The sequence below is a fragment of the Amphibalanus amphitrite genome, unplaced genomic scaffold (genome assembly GCF_019059575.1).
Source record: "Amphibalanus amphitrite isolate SeventyFive unplaced genomic scaffold, NRLGWU_Aamphi_draft 000633F_arrow, whole genome shotgun sequence".
Taxonomy (NCBI): domain Eukaryota; kingdom Metazoa; phylum Arthropoda; class Thecostraca; order Balanomorpha; family Balanidae; genus Amphibalanus; species Amphibalanus amphitrite.
In genome coordinates, this window is record NW_024882127.1 from 338,347 (window position 1) to 352,477 (window position 14,131).

Here is a 14,131-nt window from a genome sequence, read left to right on the forward strand (position 1 = left end):
AGATGGTCACGGATAGCACCACTGTTCGCTAGAGGGCAAAGAAGCCTAATGTTGCCTTCCATATCCTTTGGAGTAGTGTTGCAACCTGCATGCTTTGTGCAGTAGCATACTTCTCCGACAGAGCTTGGAAATCTCATGTTAAATGGTCAGCCACCGTCAGCACCGGTCAAATCGCCAAACTCATAGAGCTGGCTTGACCATCCCGATTCCCGCATCACTGAGGCGTATCATAAAACTGCAGAGCATGGATGAAAACGAAGTGATTTTATTGCCTTTCGGGTGTTATAGCATCATCAAGTTGCAAAACGGAACGACAATGCAGTGCTTCACTACGTCCCGGCTCATCGAGGAGCATCATTTTTACGAAGCCTGTGTCGGGGCACAAACACTCACAAAATAGCATTCCCTCGGGCCATTTATCGATCCTCTTGTCGAGAAAGGCCCATCTGACGCATCTGATTGCCACCACAACCAACAACCAACTGCACGTGACTCAGCTGCTTCAAGCGACAAAAGGACGTGACGCCACCATATCAGCCTAGTGCCGTACGATACCTACCAGCGATGTGCACGAACGGACACAATGCACAAAACACGATACTAGAAAGTTTTGCCGAAATAAAAACGAGCGACATATAAAACACGAAGTACTTTCGACCTGACGTGAATCCGCTACAGCACTATACGACATGGCGAAATCTCACTGATCAGCGTTAGTATTTCTATACCGTAACGCCCAAACACAACCGTCACAACCTCAACAGACGTGGTCCGATTAATCGCAAAACCGGTCTATCGCGATCATTATAAGACGCCAATATTGTGCAGTTAAATCGTAAGCCATGCGGCCATTCTGGTTTGATCAGTAAAACCAGCAACGTTGACGGTGTAAGATTGTTACGATGGAATGAGACGGCACTGGCAGTGGGGTTAGTTCGGTGAAACAGATCACACAGCGATTCCAGCCAGCCAATCATACAGCACACATTAACGGCTCAACATTAAAATTCTTATAAAAATATCAAATTGATTAACAAAACAAAGACTGCACAAGCTCTGTAGCAGACATTCGCGATTAGTGCCTGCATATTATACATCTGCACATCCAGGTAAAACAATTCGGTGATTCGATCCGCCCCCACCGATGCGTGTGCTGTTTACCATTGACCGTGCTCTATCATACCCAGAGACCACCATTCACCCCCTGATCAGATCTGCAGGCTCATGCTCCGTCCGCTCCCCCGACAGTTCCATAGGTCCCTTGGGGACAAAACACGTCTACCCCCTACCCCTCTCCCTCTGCTACATATCCCGTCCCCGCCTGCCACCAAACCGCCATCCTAACACGCGCCCCAGCCGGCCCAGTCGGCGGTCCGACCCGGCCCGGGTCACTGCGGGTCACTGCGGGTCACTGCGAGGTCAGCTCTCCGCCAGCCGCTCCAGTCGGCGGCGGACCGCCGGCGGTCCGACCCGGCCCGGGTCACTGCCGGTCACTGCTGGGTCACTGCGGGGTCAGCTCTCAGGTCACTGCGGGGTCAGCTCTCGGCCAGCACGTCCCAGGTGAGGCCCGGCTCGTCTCGGCACTCTGTCATTGCGACAGGGGCGCCGGGACGCCGCTCCGGGGCCGAGAGGCACAGGCCGACCGCCAGGTTATACACCGGCGAGCCCACCTGGCGGAACGGGGGGAGAGGTCAGCCAGAATTTCCGAGTGGGCTGCTGGAGTCGGTGTGCTGCAGATGTAGACGGCGTGGTGCAACGCTAGGTACCCTCAGACAGTGTACATCATCATGCCTCCATTACTCCACTGCTAGAAGTCAGAGAGTCGATACAAATTCACCACCATAACTTATCTTGGCTTCACAGCTCCTCTCCGCGCCTCTCTCTGGCTGGCTGGACCAGCATTACCCACCTTTGCGCCGTAGTTCCACTGCTGAAGGGTCGTTGGTAGTTATAACCCACCTTTGCGCCGTAGTTCCACTGCTGGTGCGGTATTAGCTACCCACCTTTGCCCCGTAGTTCCACTGCTGAGGGGTCGTTGGTCGTTACCCATCTTTGCCCTGTAGTTCCACTGCTGTAGGGTCGTTGGTCGTTGCCCACCTTTGCCCCGTAGTTCCACTGCTGAGGGGTCGTTGGTCGTTATAACCCACCTTTGCGCCGTAGTTCCACTGCCAGTCCGGGTGTAGTTACCCACCTTTGCGCCGTAGTTCCACTGCCAGTCCGGAGGTAGCAACCCACCTTTGCGCCGTAGTTCCACTGCTGGTCCGGGATAGTTACCCACCTTTGCGCCGTAGTTCCACTGCTGGTCCGGTGTTAGTTAGTAGTTACCCACCTTTGCGCCGTAGTTCCACTGCTGGTGCGGTATTAGCTACCCACCTTTGCGCCGTAGTTCCACTGCTGGTCGCCCAGTGATCGGTGACACTCGGCCAGAGTGGGCGACTCGTCGGCGGCAGACGCCTGCAGACACCGCTCCCCCTGCGAGAGCTCCTGGCGACCCGTCTCCCGGAACACCTGGGAGGGGGAGGCCCGGGGTGTCAGAGCTAACTGTACACCTGAGAGGGGGAAGGTGGTGTGTCAGACCTGGGGCACCCACACTCCGGACCATAACAGCTATCAGACGGAGCAATGACAACTTGAGATCATGAAACGCTTTGTTGTTACATGTCCTTGCACTTCGACTAACACACTCATCGTAAAAAAACTTGCGATATAAGTGGGTTTGTTCGTAAACGCCGAGAACATCGCATGTCAACGGTGTCTTGATCTCAGTTATTGACACAGGAAGCCCGGCCACGGTTATGAGAACGGGCAGCGGTTTGAACACATCTTTTTCCCCGTCCTCCGTACCGGAGTACCGGGAAAAGATTCCTCCGTGCACATTGGCCTAGTCTGGGAATGGTTGTACCTCTGACCGGTTGGACCACTGACCTGGTCTGGTCTGGTCTGGTCTGGTCTGACCTCTCCACTGACCTGGTCCGGGTGGTGGTCTGCACACTCCCCCAGCGAGGCGCCCGCTCCGTCCGCCACTCGCAGGCAGAGCCCTGTGCCCGCCAGTCTCAGCCGCACCGAGCCGACCGTGCGGTCGTGCGCGGTACCGGGCAGGACGAGCCCGCCCGGCTGCCGGCCGCGCGTCTCCGGTACCTCCAGCTCCGGGTACACCGTCTCCAGGTACCTGAGAGAGGGGAGGGACGGTGAGGGAGGTACACCGTCTCCGGTACCTCCAGCTCCGGGTACACCGTCTCCAGGTACCTGCGGGAGGGGAGGGACGGTGAGGGAGGTACACCGTCTCCGGTACCTCCAGCTCCGGGTACACCGTCTCCAGGTACCTGCGGGAGGGGAGGGACGGTGAGGGAGGTACACCGTCTCCGGTACCTCCAGCTCCGGGTACACCGTCTCCAGGTACCTGCGGGAGGGGAGGGACGGTGAGGTACATACACCGTCTCCGGTACCTCCAGCTCCGGGTACACCGTCTCCAGGTACCTGGGGGAGGGGAGGGACGGTGAGGGAGGTACACCGTCTCCGGTACCTCCAGCTCCGGGTACACCGTCTCCAGGTACCTGCGGGAGGGGAGGGACGGTGAGGTACATACACCGTCTCCGGTACCTCCAGCTCCGGGTACACCGTCTCCAGGTACCTGCGGGAGGGGAGGGACGGTGAGGGGAGGTACACCGTCTCCGGTACCTCCAGCTCCGGGTACACCGTCTCCAGGTACCTGCGGGAGGGGAGGGACGGTGAGGGAGGTACACCGTCTCCGGTACCTCCAGCTCCGGGTACACCGTCTCCAGGTACCTGCGGGAGGGGAGGGACGGTGAGGGAGGTACACCGTCTCCGGTACCTCCAGCTCCGGGTACACCGTCTCCAGGTACCTGCGGGAGGGGAGGGACGGTGAGGGAGGTACACCGTCTCCGGTACCTCCAGCTCCGGGTACACCGTCTCCAGGTACCTGCGGGAGGGGAGGGACGGTGAGGTACATACACCGTCTCCGGTACCTCCAGCTCCGGGTACACCGTCTCCAGGTACCTGAGAGAGGGGAGGGACGGTGAGGGAGGTACACCGTCTCCGGTACCTCCAGCTCCGGGTACACCGTCTCCAGGTACCTGCGGGAGGGGAGGGACGGTGAGGGAGGTACACCGTCTCCGGTACCTTCAGCTCCGGATACACCGTCTCCAGGTACCTGCGGGAGAGGAGTGATAAAACAACTTTTGAGCCCACGAACGATATATTCATTCCATAAACCGGTAAGTACTTGTAAACGTGCTCAATACTTATCGATGGTTATTTCAAATTCTTTTTTTTTCTGCTAATAAATCCGCTGACACTGAGTGAGCCTGATATATTAGCTACCAATCCTTCCCGCTCACCATTTAAAGGACTTGCAGTTGAGTTTCTGTCGGAGTTTGATCCGGCTGGAGACGTCTCCGTACTCCATCCCCGCAGCGTCCGGAAACGCGTCGTAAAAGTGGTCCTGAGACGGCGAGCGGACAGGTCGGGTCATCAGTCATAATCACGGAACGAACACTGCGAGAGATGCATGATATGACAAACTAGAAACCCAATCAGAATATAACACTCACTTAATGATCGACGGCATCCCAAATAAGCCAGACTTATAATCTGTCACACAGCCACGGCGCTGAGCGCTGAACTGTTCTGACCGGGTACCGTATAGCTCGATACACGGTATACGGTACCTTATAGTACCTTGTACGGTACACGGTACCTTGTACGGTATAGGTACCTTGTACTCGTCGAGCCAGACGAGTACGAGCCGCAGCAGGTTCTGCAGCGTGGAGCGCGTGCCCTCGGGGTTATCGTAGGGCCGCCGCTTCCTGAACACGTGACCGATACGGGAGCAGGGCACGATCTGCATCCGGCCGCCGCACATCCACACCTGGACCGGGAACGGGGTCAGAGATCAGACATCAGAAATCAACAGCCAGCCGCGGTCAGACACGGGTTAGTGGTCAGAGGAGATGTTTAAATAATGTAACATCTAAAGCTAAAATATATCATACAATTACACATATGGCCTCCGCCAAATAAGCCATGACACACCGGTCACCGTACAGCTACAAGCGCCCCAGTTGAAGCGCCACTCTGGGCCGACGGCCGCTCTGAGTGGGCGCTGTCCCTGAAGTGGTCCGTCACGGACTGTGTGTACACACGGTCGTATCGGCACGGACCGCACGGCACTCACCCTAAACGACAGCTCGAGGTTCTCGCCTCCCCAGATGTCCATCCCCTCGTCGTAGCCGCCCAGCTCGAAAAAGTACCGCCGGTCCATGGCGAACAGACCACCGGCCATCGCTGGGGTGCTGCCGGGAGCGGGGGGGGGGGGGAGGGGGATCACAGACCGGTCCGAGTCACAGCAGCACTGCAGGAGCGCGACAGGCGAACAGGCAGACCATGCGACACGGTCATGGAACAGAGTCCTCACTATTCTCATCGTTTGTACTGAAACTATAGGCACATGCGTTAACCCTGCGCTAAACGTACGCTAAACGTACGCCAAAGTCAGCAGCTATCATATCGGATCATAATCTATCGGTATCCTGAACTTCCCGTACACAAAAACTCCCACTCAGGTCTCGCGTCATTCTGAGAAGTCCGCTCTCCCTTCGCAGTTCGAACTATGCACGGGTCGCGAGGCCGCAGCGTCACTTCCCTTAACACTCGTCCTGACCTACCCGCTCCCCTTCCGTCAATCGCTCCATGGGCTGGACGACCTACCCGCTCCTCTCCCCCTCCCCTCCCCGTCACTCACTCTATGGGCTGGACGACATACCCGCTCCTCTCCCCCTCCCCTCCCCGTCACTCACTCTATGGGCTGGACGACCTACCCGCTCCCCTCCCCCTCCCCTCCCGTCACTCACTCTATGGGTCGCACGTGGTCCTCGTCGGTCCGCAGCCTCTCCGGCGGCACGGCCACCCACTTGAAGTGCATCTCCCAGCCGAAGCCGCCGCGCACCAGTGGCGAGGCCGTGTAGCGGAACGTGTCGGCGCTGATGACGTCGATGACGGGCACGGTGACGGTGCGCCGGTCGGCGGCGATGGGCGCCAGCAGCGGCCGCAGCCAGTCCGTGTTCACCTCCACGTGCGAGTCGAGAAACACCAGCACCTGACGGACGGCGGGGGGGGGGGGCGATTAACGGAGGTAGGCGGATTGTGAGAAAGGAAGATGACGCCGCATCAAAGCCTACAGTGTAAATTAAAAATCCGCCACCAGCAGAGCATACATACAATACAAATGATTACAAACAATTCGGTAGTGTGTTCAGTTTTCCCTCCCAGTGCGGTACATTGAATTATGAGTTCAAAGAGCACACTCCGGACACGCCCGTGGCCGTGGCATTTCAGTGAACATTGGCTATTGCAGCTTCGCCGATAGAGATACAGAGCCTTATAACGAAACACCCAGCTACCGCTTTGATATGCTGAGCAATTCAGCGTTGTTACAGGGGCCAAAGGTTGCACAATCGATCAATGACGTGTGATAAGCTAAATCCAACTACTTGAAACGGCGTTCCCTTTCGCAAATAAAACGGTGGTCAGATAGGCCACACGAGTGCCGTGTCGAAATCCCTCGTGGTCGTAAGTACCAAATGTGAAGTACCTTTCAGAGCAGGGCCATCCATCTAGTGGCATCTATGACTACATACGACCCCACGCCGGCCAGAACGCAGTCTTCACAGCGGCATCATCTGATCCCCGCGCTCAGCCAAAACCCGACACTCGTGATCGAGCGATCCGATAAATCCGAAACAGGTTTAAGCCGCGGTCAGATCCTCGACCCCCGGGCTCGATATCTTTCATTCCCCTTCCCAGAGGTTTAGCTAGCGGGTTCGGTCAGAGGACTCGCGGTGTGCTACCTGGCTCTGCCCTCCCCGCCGTTCCGCCCCGTGTCTGCCCACTGGTCGGACGCCACGGAGCCCGTCACGTACCTTTCCAGTGGCCTCCGCAGCCCCGCGCAGCCGGGCGCGGATCAGACCGAGCCGAATGTCGGACCGGATCAGACGCACCTGGGAACGACCGCCAGACGGTTATCAGAGACGGAGACGGAGACAAGAGACGGCTACTGAGACGGAGACGGTCACAGAGCCAGCATAAATAGTTAGACCGAGACGGGGGACAGCTACAGAGACGAGCATAACATACAGAGACGGAACGATCAAGAAAACTATACAGAGTCAGGGACGGGAGACTAGAAAAGACGGAGACGATTGGAGACAGGCCGGACGGAGGGTGGAACAGAGCAAGAGACATTGAAAAGAGAACTGATGAATAACAGAAGAACAGCGACGATGTTCACTTACGAGCCAGGCAACAATATCACAGCCTAACGGTAGGCATGAAGCGAGGAGACGCCACTCATGAACGCAAGATTATGAGACAATACGGTATCGCTAAGCATCGAAGCGATATCGCGCAATGACTGACAAATGTACGATACACACGAGAGTTGACGAGTCACGTGCCTCTCAGCTAGAGGACGCGCCGATATCGAACACAACAAACGCGTCAGTGCGAGCGAATCAAACACACGGCGGCTTAGCAACGAATAATAAACCGGCAAGCCTATCAGGATATATATATCACATCAGAAGCAAAATGGTATAAGGACAGTGGCAAATTGGGGGGTTGGGAGATTGCCCACCACTAGAAATCGGTGAGAAGCTGAACTGATTATCTGAGATCGTTGAAAAATGAGCGTCGTCGAGTCTATCGCGTGGGCTTACCTTCACCGCGACCCGATCCGCAATGCAAACTGACAGACATGTGTGAAGAGGCATTCACTGTCACAATGCATCGCATGCAGCAATAGGTTTCAGTTCGAAACGCAGAGTGCCAAAAATTCGCGAAGTTGGCATCCATAGAAGCATTTGTTATGCTACATTGCCATTTTCAATACATTTCACCCATTTAGATTTATGAAGCATGGCCTAAGATCCCTCCACAAAATCGCTTTTCGTAAAATAGTTCGGTCGTTATAGCACATAAAACCCGTTCTTCCCCGCTCCCTCCATCCCTCGGCTCCACCATGTCACAGGTCATCCCGCCCTCCCCCGGGCCCGGCCACGCACCGCGTGCTGCAGCTGGCGGCTCTCGATGTGCGCCCGCACGGCCGGCGCCAGGGTCGGGTCGTCGCTGCTGTCGTCCACCAGCAGCACCTCCCGCAGCAGGTGGGCCGGCGAGCGCTCCAGCAGCGCCTGCAGGGTGCGCAGCAGCACCGTCTCGTCCTCGTTGTAGAAGCAGATGACGACGCTGACGTCAGGCAGCACAGACGGGTACGTCTGGTTCTGGCACCTGCGCAGGAAACAGCGGCTGTCAGTACAGCGTCTGAGGCTCAGTTCCTCTCTGAACGGTCTGAGGTCAGACTGCTGCTCAGATATCGGTTAGGGCATATCATCCTGTCCCCACCCCACCCCACAGACTGGGGGCCTGCCCCATAGCTCAGTTGGTGGAGCCTCTTAGTGCTGGCGCTAAGAGCCCAGGTTAAATGCTCCACGTTGACTATGTAAGACTTCCTGACAGGGATGGTCTGTAGCTGAGGCAGCAGCCCATAGCTAGCTGAAGTCAGTGAGTACAGACCACAGTCGGCCTTGTGGGCACATTCAGCTTCTGAATTCTCCAGACAACCCACAGCTTCCCAATGCAGTGCTGGTGGCTGGACATCAACACCAGCTCAACATGCTCAGCTAGGTATGACTTCTGGCTTGGTCAATCAATTAAAAAAATCGAAATAAATTTATCAAAGGAAAGCTAAATAAATGCATTGGCCCTAAGATAACTTTACATACAGATACACCTTGCTGTTCCAGTCCAGCCCATCCCCACTAACCAGCTGTGTCTGGTATCTGGGACGGCACGCTCCAGTCCAATCCGATCGCTGACCAGAGTGTTGAATGCATGTTTCTCGTACCCCTCGGTCTTCTTACGACGGTCTGCCTCTGATCCAACCCTGCCCAGTCTCTCCATATCAGGCCCTGCCCCACCCCGGGCCTCATGTCTGGCCACCGGTCTCAGGCGTCTTGGCTCGGTGGTGCGCTGGGATGGCTCTGTGGTGAGCGGTGCCGGCGATGAGGCAGAGCCGGTGCCTCCCTCCAGACCCAGGTAGAGGTAGAGCAGCATCAGCCAGCAGGCACAGACAGCACACATGGCCAGCAGGGTCCAGTGCACCTTGAGGCAGAGCTGCATTGTGCCCAGATGTCGAACCTCTGAGAGATACATGGAATGGTAATTTGTCATGACAGAAAACACATTTCAGCAGTAACATGTCCCAGAAAAATCTTATCAAAATGAAACTAAAATAGCTACAAACATCAATGACTGAAGCCTGATAAATCGACCACTCTCCATCCCTTTCTAACTTGATTAATTCTTCAATTCAACTTCAAGTTTCGACTCACCATGATCACTTCTCCTGTGCCGGTGGACAACTGGGTGCCTTCCATTTCCATGTGGAATCCTATGAGTCAGCATCATTCCCATTTTGTCATAACTCTGTATAAAGCTTTCGTATCAGAGTTGAAGCAATGCGGAGCAATAATACTTCAATAACTAGTGCAATAATCACACGTCCCCTCAGAGTCAGAGTGAAAGCAGCGGCGAGCAGCTGTTGTTTATGTTATTTGCGCCGTTTTTCATCTGCGTCAACAATTGAATAAAAACCTCAACATTATTTTATTTCACTTCAAATGAGGAAAAATTTTAATTGATTTATGCAAAAAAACAAAATTTATTTCATGATTTTTTTTGTGCTTAACTGTTCCTTGGAAATCCCTTGTTTATCAGTATGAAATTGGTTGGAGTCTTTCATATTAATTAAAAAACTATGCGGTATCTGTTGCGATATTGGCGCAATAACAAATCAACCAAAGATGAAAGAAATCTTTTAGATAGAATTCTAGCACCTACGTCACAAAATCTGCAAATACTTGAAATGGCTCTGGATGTTTTCAGGCATTAACATGAAAAGAGGATTACTGGTGCCTCAAAAATAAATTTCCTAACAAAATTATTTGTTATAACTGCATTTACCGAAAACCTCAAGCAGCAAGATCGGCATTTACTTCAATGTACGAGCCCAAATTATGGTGACGTCAGTAAATGAGATTAGTCTCTAAGACACACTTAATTGCCTTTCGGCGTGGCCACTGGGGAGAGCGGCGGTGGTGTGTGTGTTGTGGGGTATAGGTATATGTTGAATATTTATTATTTTATCAAAGTAAGACATTGAATTTTTTAAGTTCTAGTGAAATAATGACATGGCTCATTTGTAAAATTTATGTTTCAATGACTTGCCACATCAGTTATATATTAAAGGTTAAATGTGGTGGGCCCATCTGGACAGATTATTGTTAATCCTTTCCCGCGGCGCATTTTCCATAATATGCATGTTATTGCCCACCCATTTAATTAACTGGTACTCGAAATACCTATTATCATTTTTTATGCAGGGTGGCCCAGAATTGACAAATTTAGGAACATGGGTCAAACGATGTGAAGCTTCTCGGCCACGAACTCGCTGCCTCCAAGTTAGGAGATGGACGCCTTATCCACTAGGCCACGGGGAGGATAGGTACCAATACAGGCATTATGCATTTATAGGACATCCCTCAGCTCTTAAGCTTGAGTACTGTGTGCTGTCACTTGTCAGTGACTAGTCATGATTTCAGATATTTTTCTTAAGTCAGTAAGTTAAGTAAGAGAAGGTACTTGATATCTAGTCCCTTTCATTTTTAGCCTGGGCTGCCAAAAGGCAATGCTCTGAATCAATTCCATTTTTAATCTTGTGACCCGGCTTTGGGGCCGTTTTGCTGGTTAGCTTGTGCAGCACATCTTAGAGCAGTTAAAAATAATTTGAAGCTAGTTATATCAGAAATAAAGGCCAGCAAACTGCAAAGGCAAGTTGACAAGCCCTGTTGCGGCAACACTAGACACTCTCCAGCTGTGAAGCAGGTATCTGCCATTGCATGGTCAAAAAATGCCACCAATCTACTCATCCACCAGCCAAAAGACTGACTAGGGCTTGATACAAAATATCAGTATTTTTCACCACCTTTTCTTTGGCAAAGTTTTGATTTGGGGCTTCTGGCCTGGATTAGCTGAAAATGTGGTTGCATTGCCACAAGGCAGTCAAAAGTCATAACTAATTCAAACAAAAACTGGTCAAAACATTTTTTTGTCTCATGGATGTCCAGTTAAGATATTCTGCCCTTTCAGCAGCTAAAAAAGCTGTGTGTATGTCAGAAGGTAACAGTGCTCCATCAGCAGAGAAGACAAGATGTGTAGCATGTTGTGTGAGGCATTTTTAGCCACTGTTTACTTAGTCAGCTTCAGGTCTACTCATTCAGCTTTGTGTGGTGCTAAAAAAAAAATCAGTACCACAGTGCTACTGTGGTGACTTTCTAGCAAAACAAGGAATGCATGCCGTGAAATCAATGGCCATAAACGGGTTTGTTTTTGGAAACCAAAGCTGCTGGGAGCGAAAGGTCGCGCCATGTGTAGGTATGGAGGTTCTTCTACTTCAGGCATGAAAGACAACGCAACAATGGTATTAGGTATAGGCATCATTTTTTTGCAGCCAGTCTGGCTGTAAATTTGATCGAACATGCCCGTAGTAGGGATGCGGAGCCGTAAAATTTTCAGACGGCTCCGGCTCTGAAGAAAAAAAACTGCTCCGGCTCCGGGTGAAATGTCATTGCGGCTCCGGCTTCGGCTCCGAATAAAATGGTCCGGCTCCGGCTCCAACTCAGTACATTTCCTATGCGATCAATTACATAAAGACGGGTGGCCAAAACAATGGCTATCACCTGATGACCGGTCCTCAGGTTCTGGGGATACAGTAGACGTGGGGAGGGAGGACTGCAGACAGGAGGTTGATAGCGTACTGTGGGACACTGGTAATACGTGTTCAGCTTTTTTCATTCACGTGATGACGTAGGTACCACATGTTTTACTGTCTTGTACTGTCAAACCGAACTAGATAAATTGATTTTTCCTCTTAAAAAGCGCCGGAGTCTTTGACGGCTCCGGCTCCGGGCAAAATGTGCCGGCCCGGCTCCGGCTCCGGCTCCGCACCCCTGGCCCGTCGTGTTTTCCGGGAAGAGTTCAATCAAAAGCGGCTTTCAGCCACTTTCGGGAGACCCGTAAAACAACGAAAGCCAGCACGGGTCGGCATGCAACTCCATTGCTGGTTGATATTGTGACCAGCGTGTCGATTGCATGCGTCACTTCGTAGCTGCACTAGTTGACAGAATCGGACTGTAAACAGGAGAAAGTGCAATTTCCCTTATCCTATACGCTGATAAACACTGTTCGATCAATTCTGTGGTCTTACATGAATGTTTGTTGGCATCCTGGCATTGAACAGTCGAGCGCGAATTTGGGCCCATAATCATTCATTGAAGCATTGTTTTTTTTTTCACAGTAGGATGTTTGCAGAAGTAAAATAAACTGTTTTGCCCAATGGTTTCCTTATAAATGATTCTGTTAGATTCGTCACAACTGATCATTGGTCTTCCTGTGATGATATGGTTTGACTTTGTCATTAACACAACACGTTTTCGCCCGGCAGGTATTACTGAAGCCTCGGCTCCCAGATAGCGGTTCACAATGACCGAGTACGACCTGTCGATGACGGTGGCGTCCTACCTGGACCGGCACATGGTGTTTCCGCTGCTGGAGTTCCTCTCCCGGCTCGAGGTCTATGACGAGACCGACATCAACAAGTGCCGGCTCGAGCTGCTCAAGGGCTCCAACATGGTGGACTACAACATCGATATCCTGGAGCTGGTGTACCCGGACCGCGAGGTGCCGGCCGAGATCAACGACCGCCGCAGCGAGGTCATCCAGGAGTGGAACGAACTCAATCTGGAGACGAAGCCCATCTTCGCCATCCTCCACGACGAGGAGGTGAAAAAGCAGATCCAGGTATCGCGCGACTCGAAGCAGCTAGTCGACTTCCTGGTGGAGCGGTTCAACTTCAAGGTGGAGATGATGGACACGCTGTACAGGCTGGCCAAGTTCAACTACGAGGTGGGCAACTACGGCCGCGCCGCGGAGTGTCTGTACCTGCATAAGGTGCTGGTGCCCACCAACGACAAAAACTACCTGAACAGCCTGTGGGGCAAGTTCTCGTCGGAGATTCTGATGCAGCACTGGGAGGCGGCCGTGGAGGACATGAACCGGCTCAAGGAGTACATCGACAACCACCCGTTCAGCAGTGACGCCCAGGCGCTGACGCAGCGCTGCTGGCTCATCCACTGGAGCCTGTTCGTGTTCTTCAACGCGCCCAAGGGCTACGAGCTGCTGATCGACATGTTCCTCTACCAGCCCAACTACCTAAACACCATCCAGACCATGTGCCCGCACATCCTGCGCTACCTGGCCACGGCCGTGGTCATGAGCCGCCAGAACCGGCCCAACGCGCTCAAGGACCTCGTCAAGGTCATCCAGCAGGAGTCGTACTCGTACCGCGACCCCATCACAGAGTTCATCGAGTGCCTCTACGTCAACTTCGACTTTGACGGCGCGCAGCACAAGCTGGAGGCCTGCGAGGCCGTGCTGGCCAACGACTTCTTCACCGTCTCCTGCCCGGCCGACTTCATCGAGAACGCGCGGCTGATGACGTTCGAGACGTTCTGCCGGATCCACCAGGTGATCAGCATCAACATGCTGGCGCAGAAGCTGAACATGGACCCCAAGGAGGCGGAGCGGTGGATCGTTAACCTGATCCGGCAGGCGCACCTGGACGCCAAGATAGACTCTGCGCAGGGCCACGTCATCATGGGCCAGCAGGCCGTGTCGCCCTACCAGCAGCTCATCGAGAAGACCAAGCACATCAGCTTCCGGGCGCAGACGCTCACAGACACCATCCGGAAGAAGCTGAGCGCCAAGAACCAGGAGCACGGCGGCTGGGCGGGAGACATGTGACCAGCTGCCGGTCGGTAGCGCCAGCGACACTGTGGACTTTTAATATACATTCGGATGGTTCGCGGAGGACGTGAGGGTTTTTATCTGACGGTCGAGTGTCGGTAGTGGCGGGAAGAGAAGGGTTGATAGGGAGATTAGTTGCGTAGATCAATGTCTTGTGCACTCGGTCACACATCTGACATCATGGGTTTCATACCAC

At 53.4% G+C, this 14,131-nt stretch overlaps 2 protein-coding genes across 6 annotated transcripts; one reads left to right on the forward strand and one right to left on the reverse strand.

Annotated features, from left to right (window-relative positions):
- Positions 1 to 249: 249 nt before the first annotated feature.
- On the reverse strand, positions 250 to 9,854 carry LOC122363661 (polypeptide N-acetylgalactosaminyltransferase 35A-like). Its single transcript, XM_043333172.1, has 11 exons — positions 9,405 to 9,854; positions 8,837 to 9,212; positions 8,079 to 8,301; positions 6,939 to 7,016; positions 5,871 to 6,115; positions 5,195 to 5,312; positions 4,736 to 4,888; positions 4,359 to 4,462; positions 2,968 to 3,169; positions 2,374 to 2,508; positions 250 to 1,670 (listed from the first exon to the last, which is right to left on the reverse strand). The coding sequence occupies exons 1-11, from the start codon at positions 9,484 to 9,486 to the stop codon at positions 1,536 to 1,538; spliced, it is 1,851 nt and encodes a 616-aa protein (XP_043189107.1). The 5' UTR covers positions 9,487 to 9,854; the 3' UTR covers positions 250 to 1,535.
- An 8-nt stretch (positions 9,855 to 9,862) lies between these two features.
- Positions 9,863 to 14,001, forward strand: LOC122363663 (eukaryotic translation initiation factor 3 subunit E-B-like). Of its 5 annotated transcripts, none has more exons than XM_043333180.1 (2): positions 9,863 to 10,073; positions 12,575 to 14,001. In XM_043333180.1, exon 2 carries the CDS (start codon positions 12,613 to 12,615, stop codon positions 13,930 to 13,932), a length of 1,320 nt encoding a protein of 439 aa, XP_043189115.1. In that variant the 5' UTR covers positions 9,863 to 10,073; positions 12,575 to 12,612; the 3' UTR covers positions 13,933 to 14,001. The 5 variants fall into 5 exon arrangements, with proteins under 5 accessions (XP_043189115.1, XP_043189111.1, XP_043189112.1 ...); XM_043333176.1 differs by lacking the exon at positions 9,863 to 10,073 and adding an exon at positions 10,100 to 10,222; XM_043333177.1 differs by lacking the exon at positions 9,863 to 10,073 and adding an exon at positions 10,118 to 10,191.
- Positions 14,002 to 14,131: the final 130 nt, after the last annotated feature.

What these genes read in the sequence shown, in the direction of transcription:
- LOC122363661 (XM_043333172.1), bottom strand. Translation starts at nt 9,486, where the DNA reads ATGGGAATGATGCTGACTCATAGGATTCCACATGGAAATGGAAGGCAC. An exon ending in AACTGCAAGTCCTTTAAATG is followed by an intron (nt 3,170 to 4,358) that starts GTGAGCGGGAAG and finishes CCCCTCTCTCAG; the next exon opens with GTACCTGGAGACGGTGTACC. An exon ending in AGTGGAACTACGGCGCAAAG is followed by an intron (nt 1,671 to 2,373) that starts GTGGGTAGCTAA and finishes CCGTTCCGCCAG; the next exon opens with GTGGGCTCGCCGGTGTATAA.
- LOC122363663 (XM_043333180.1), top strand. Translation starts at nt 12,613, where the DNA reads ATGACCGAGTACGACCTGTCGATGACGGTGGCGTCCTACCTGGACCGG.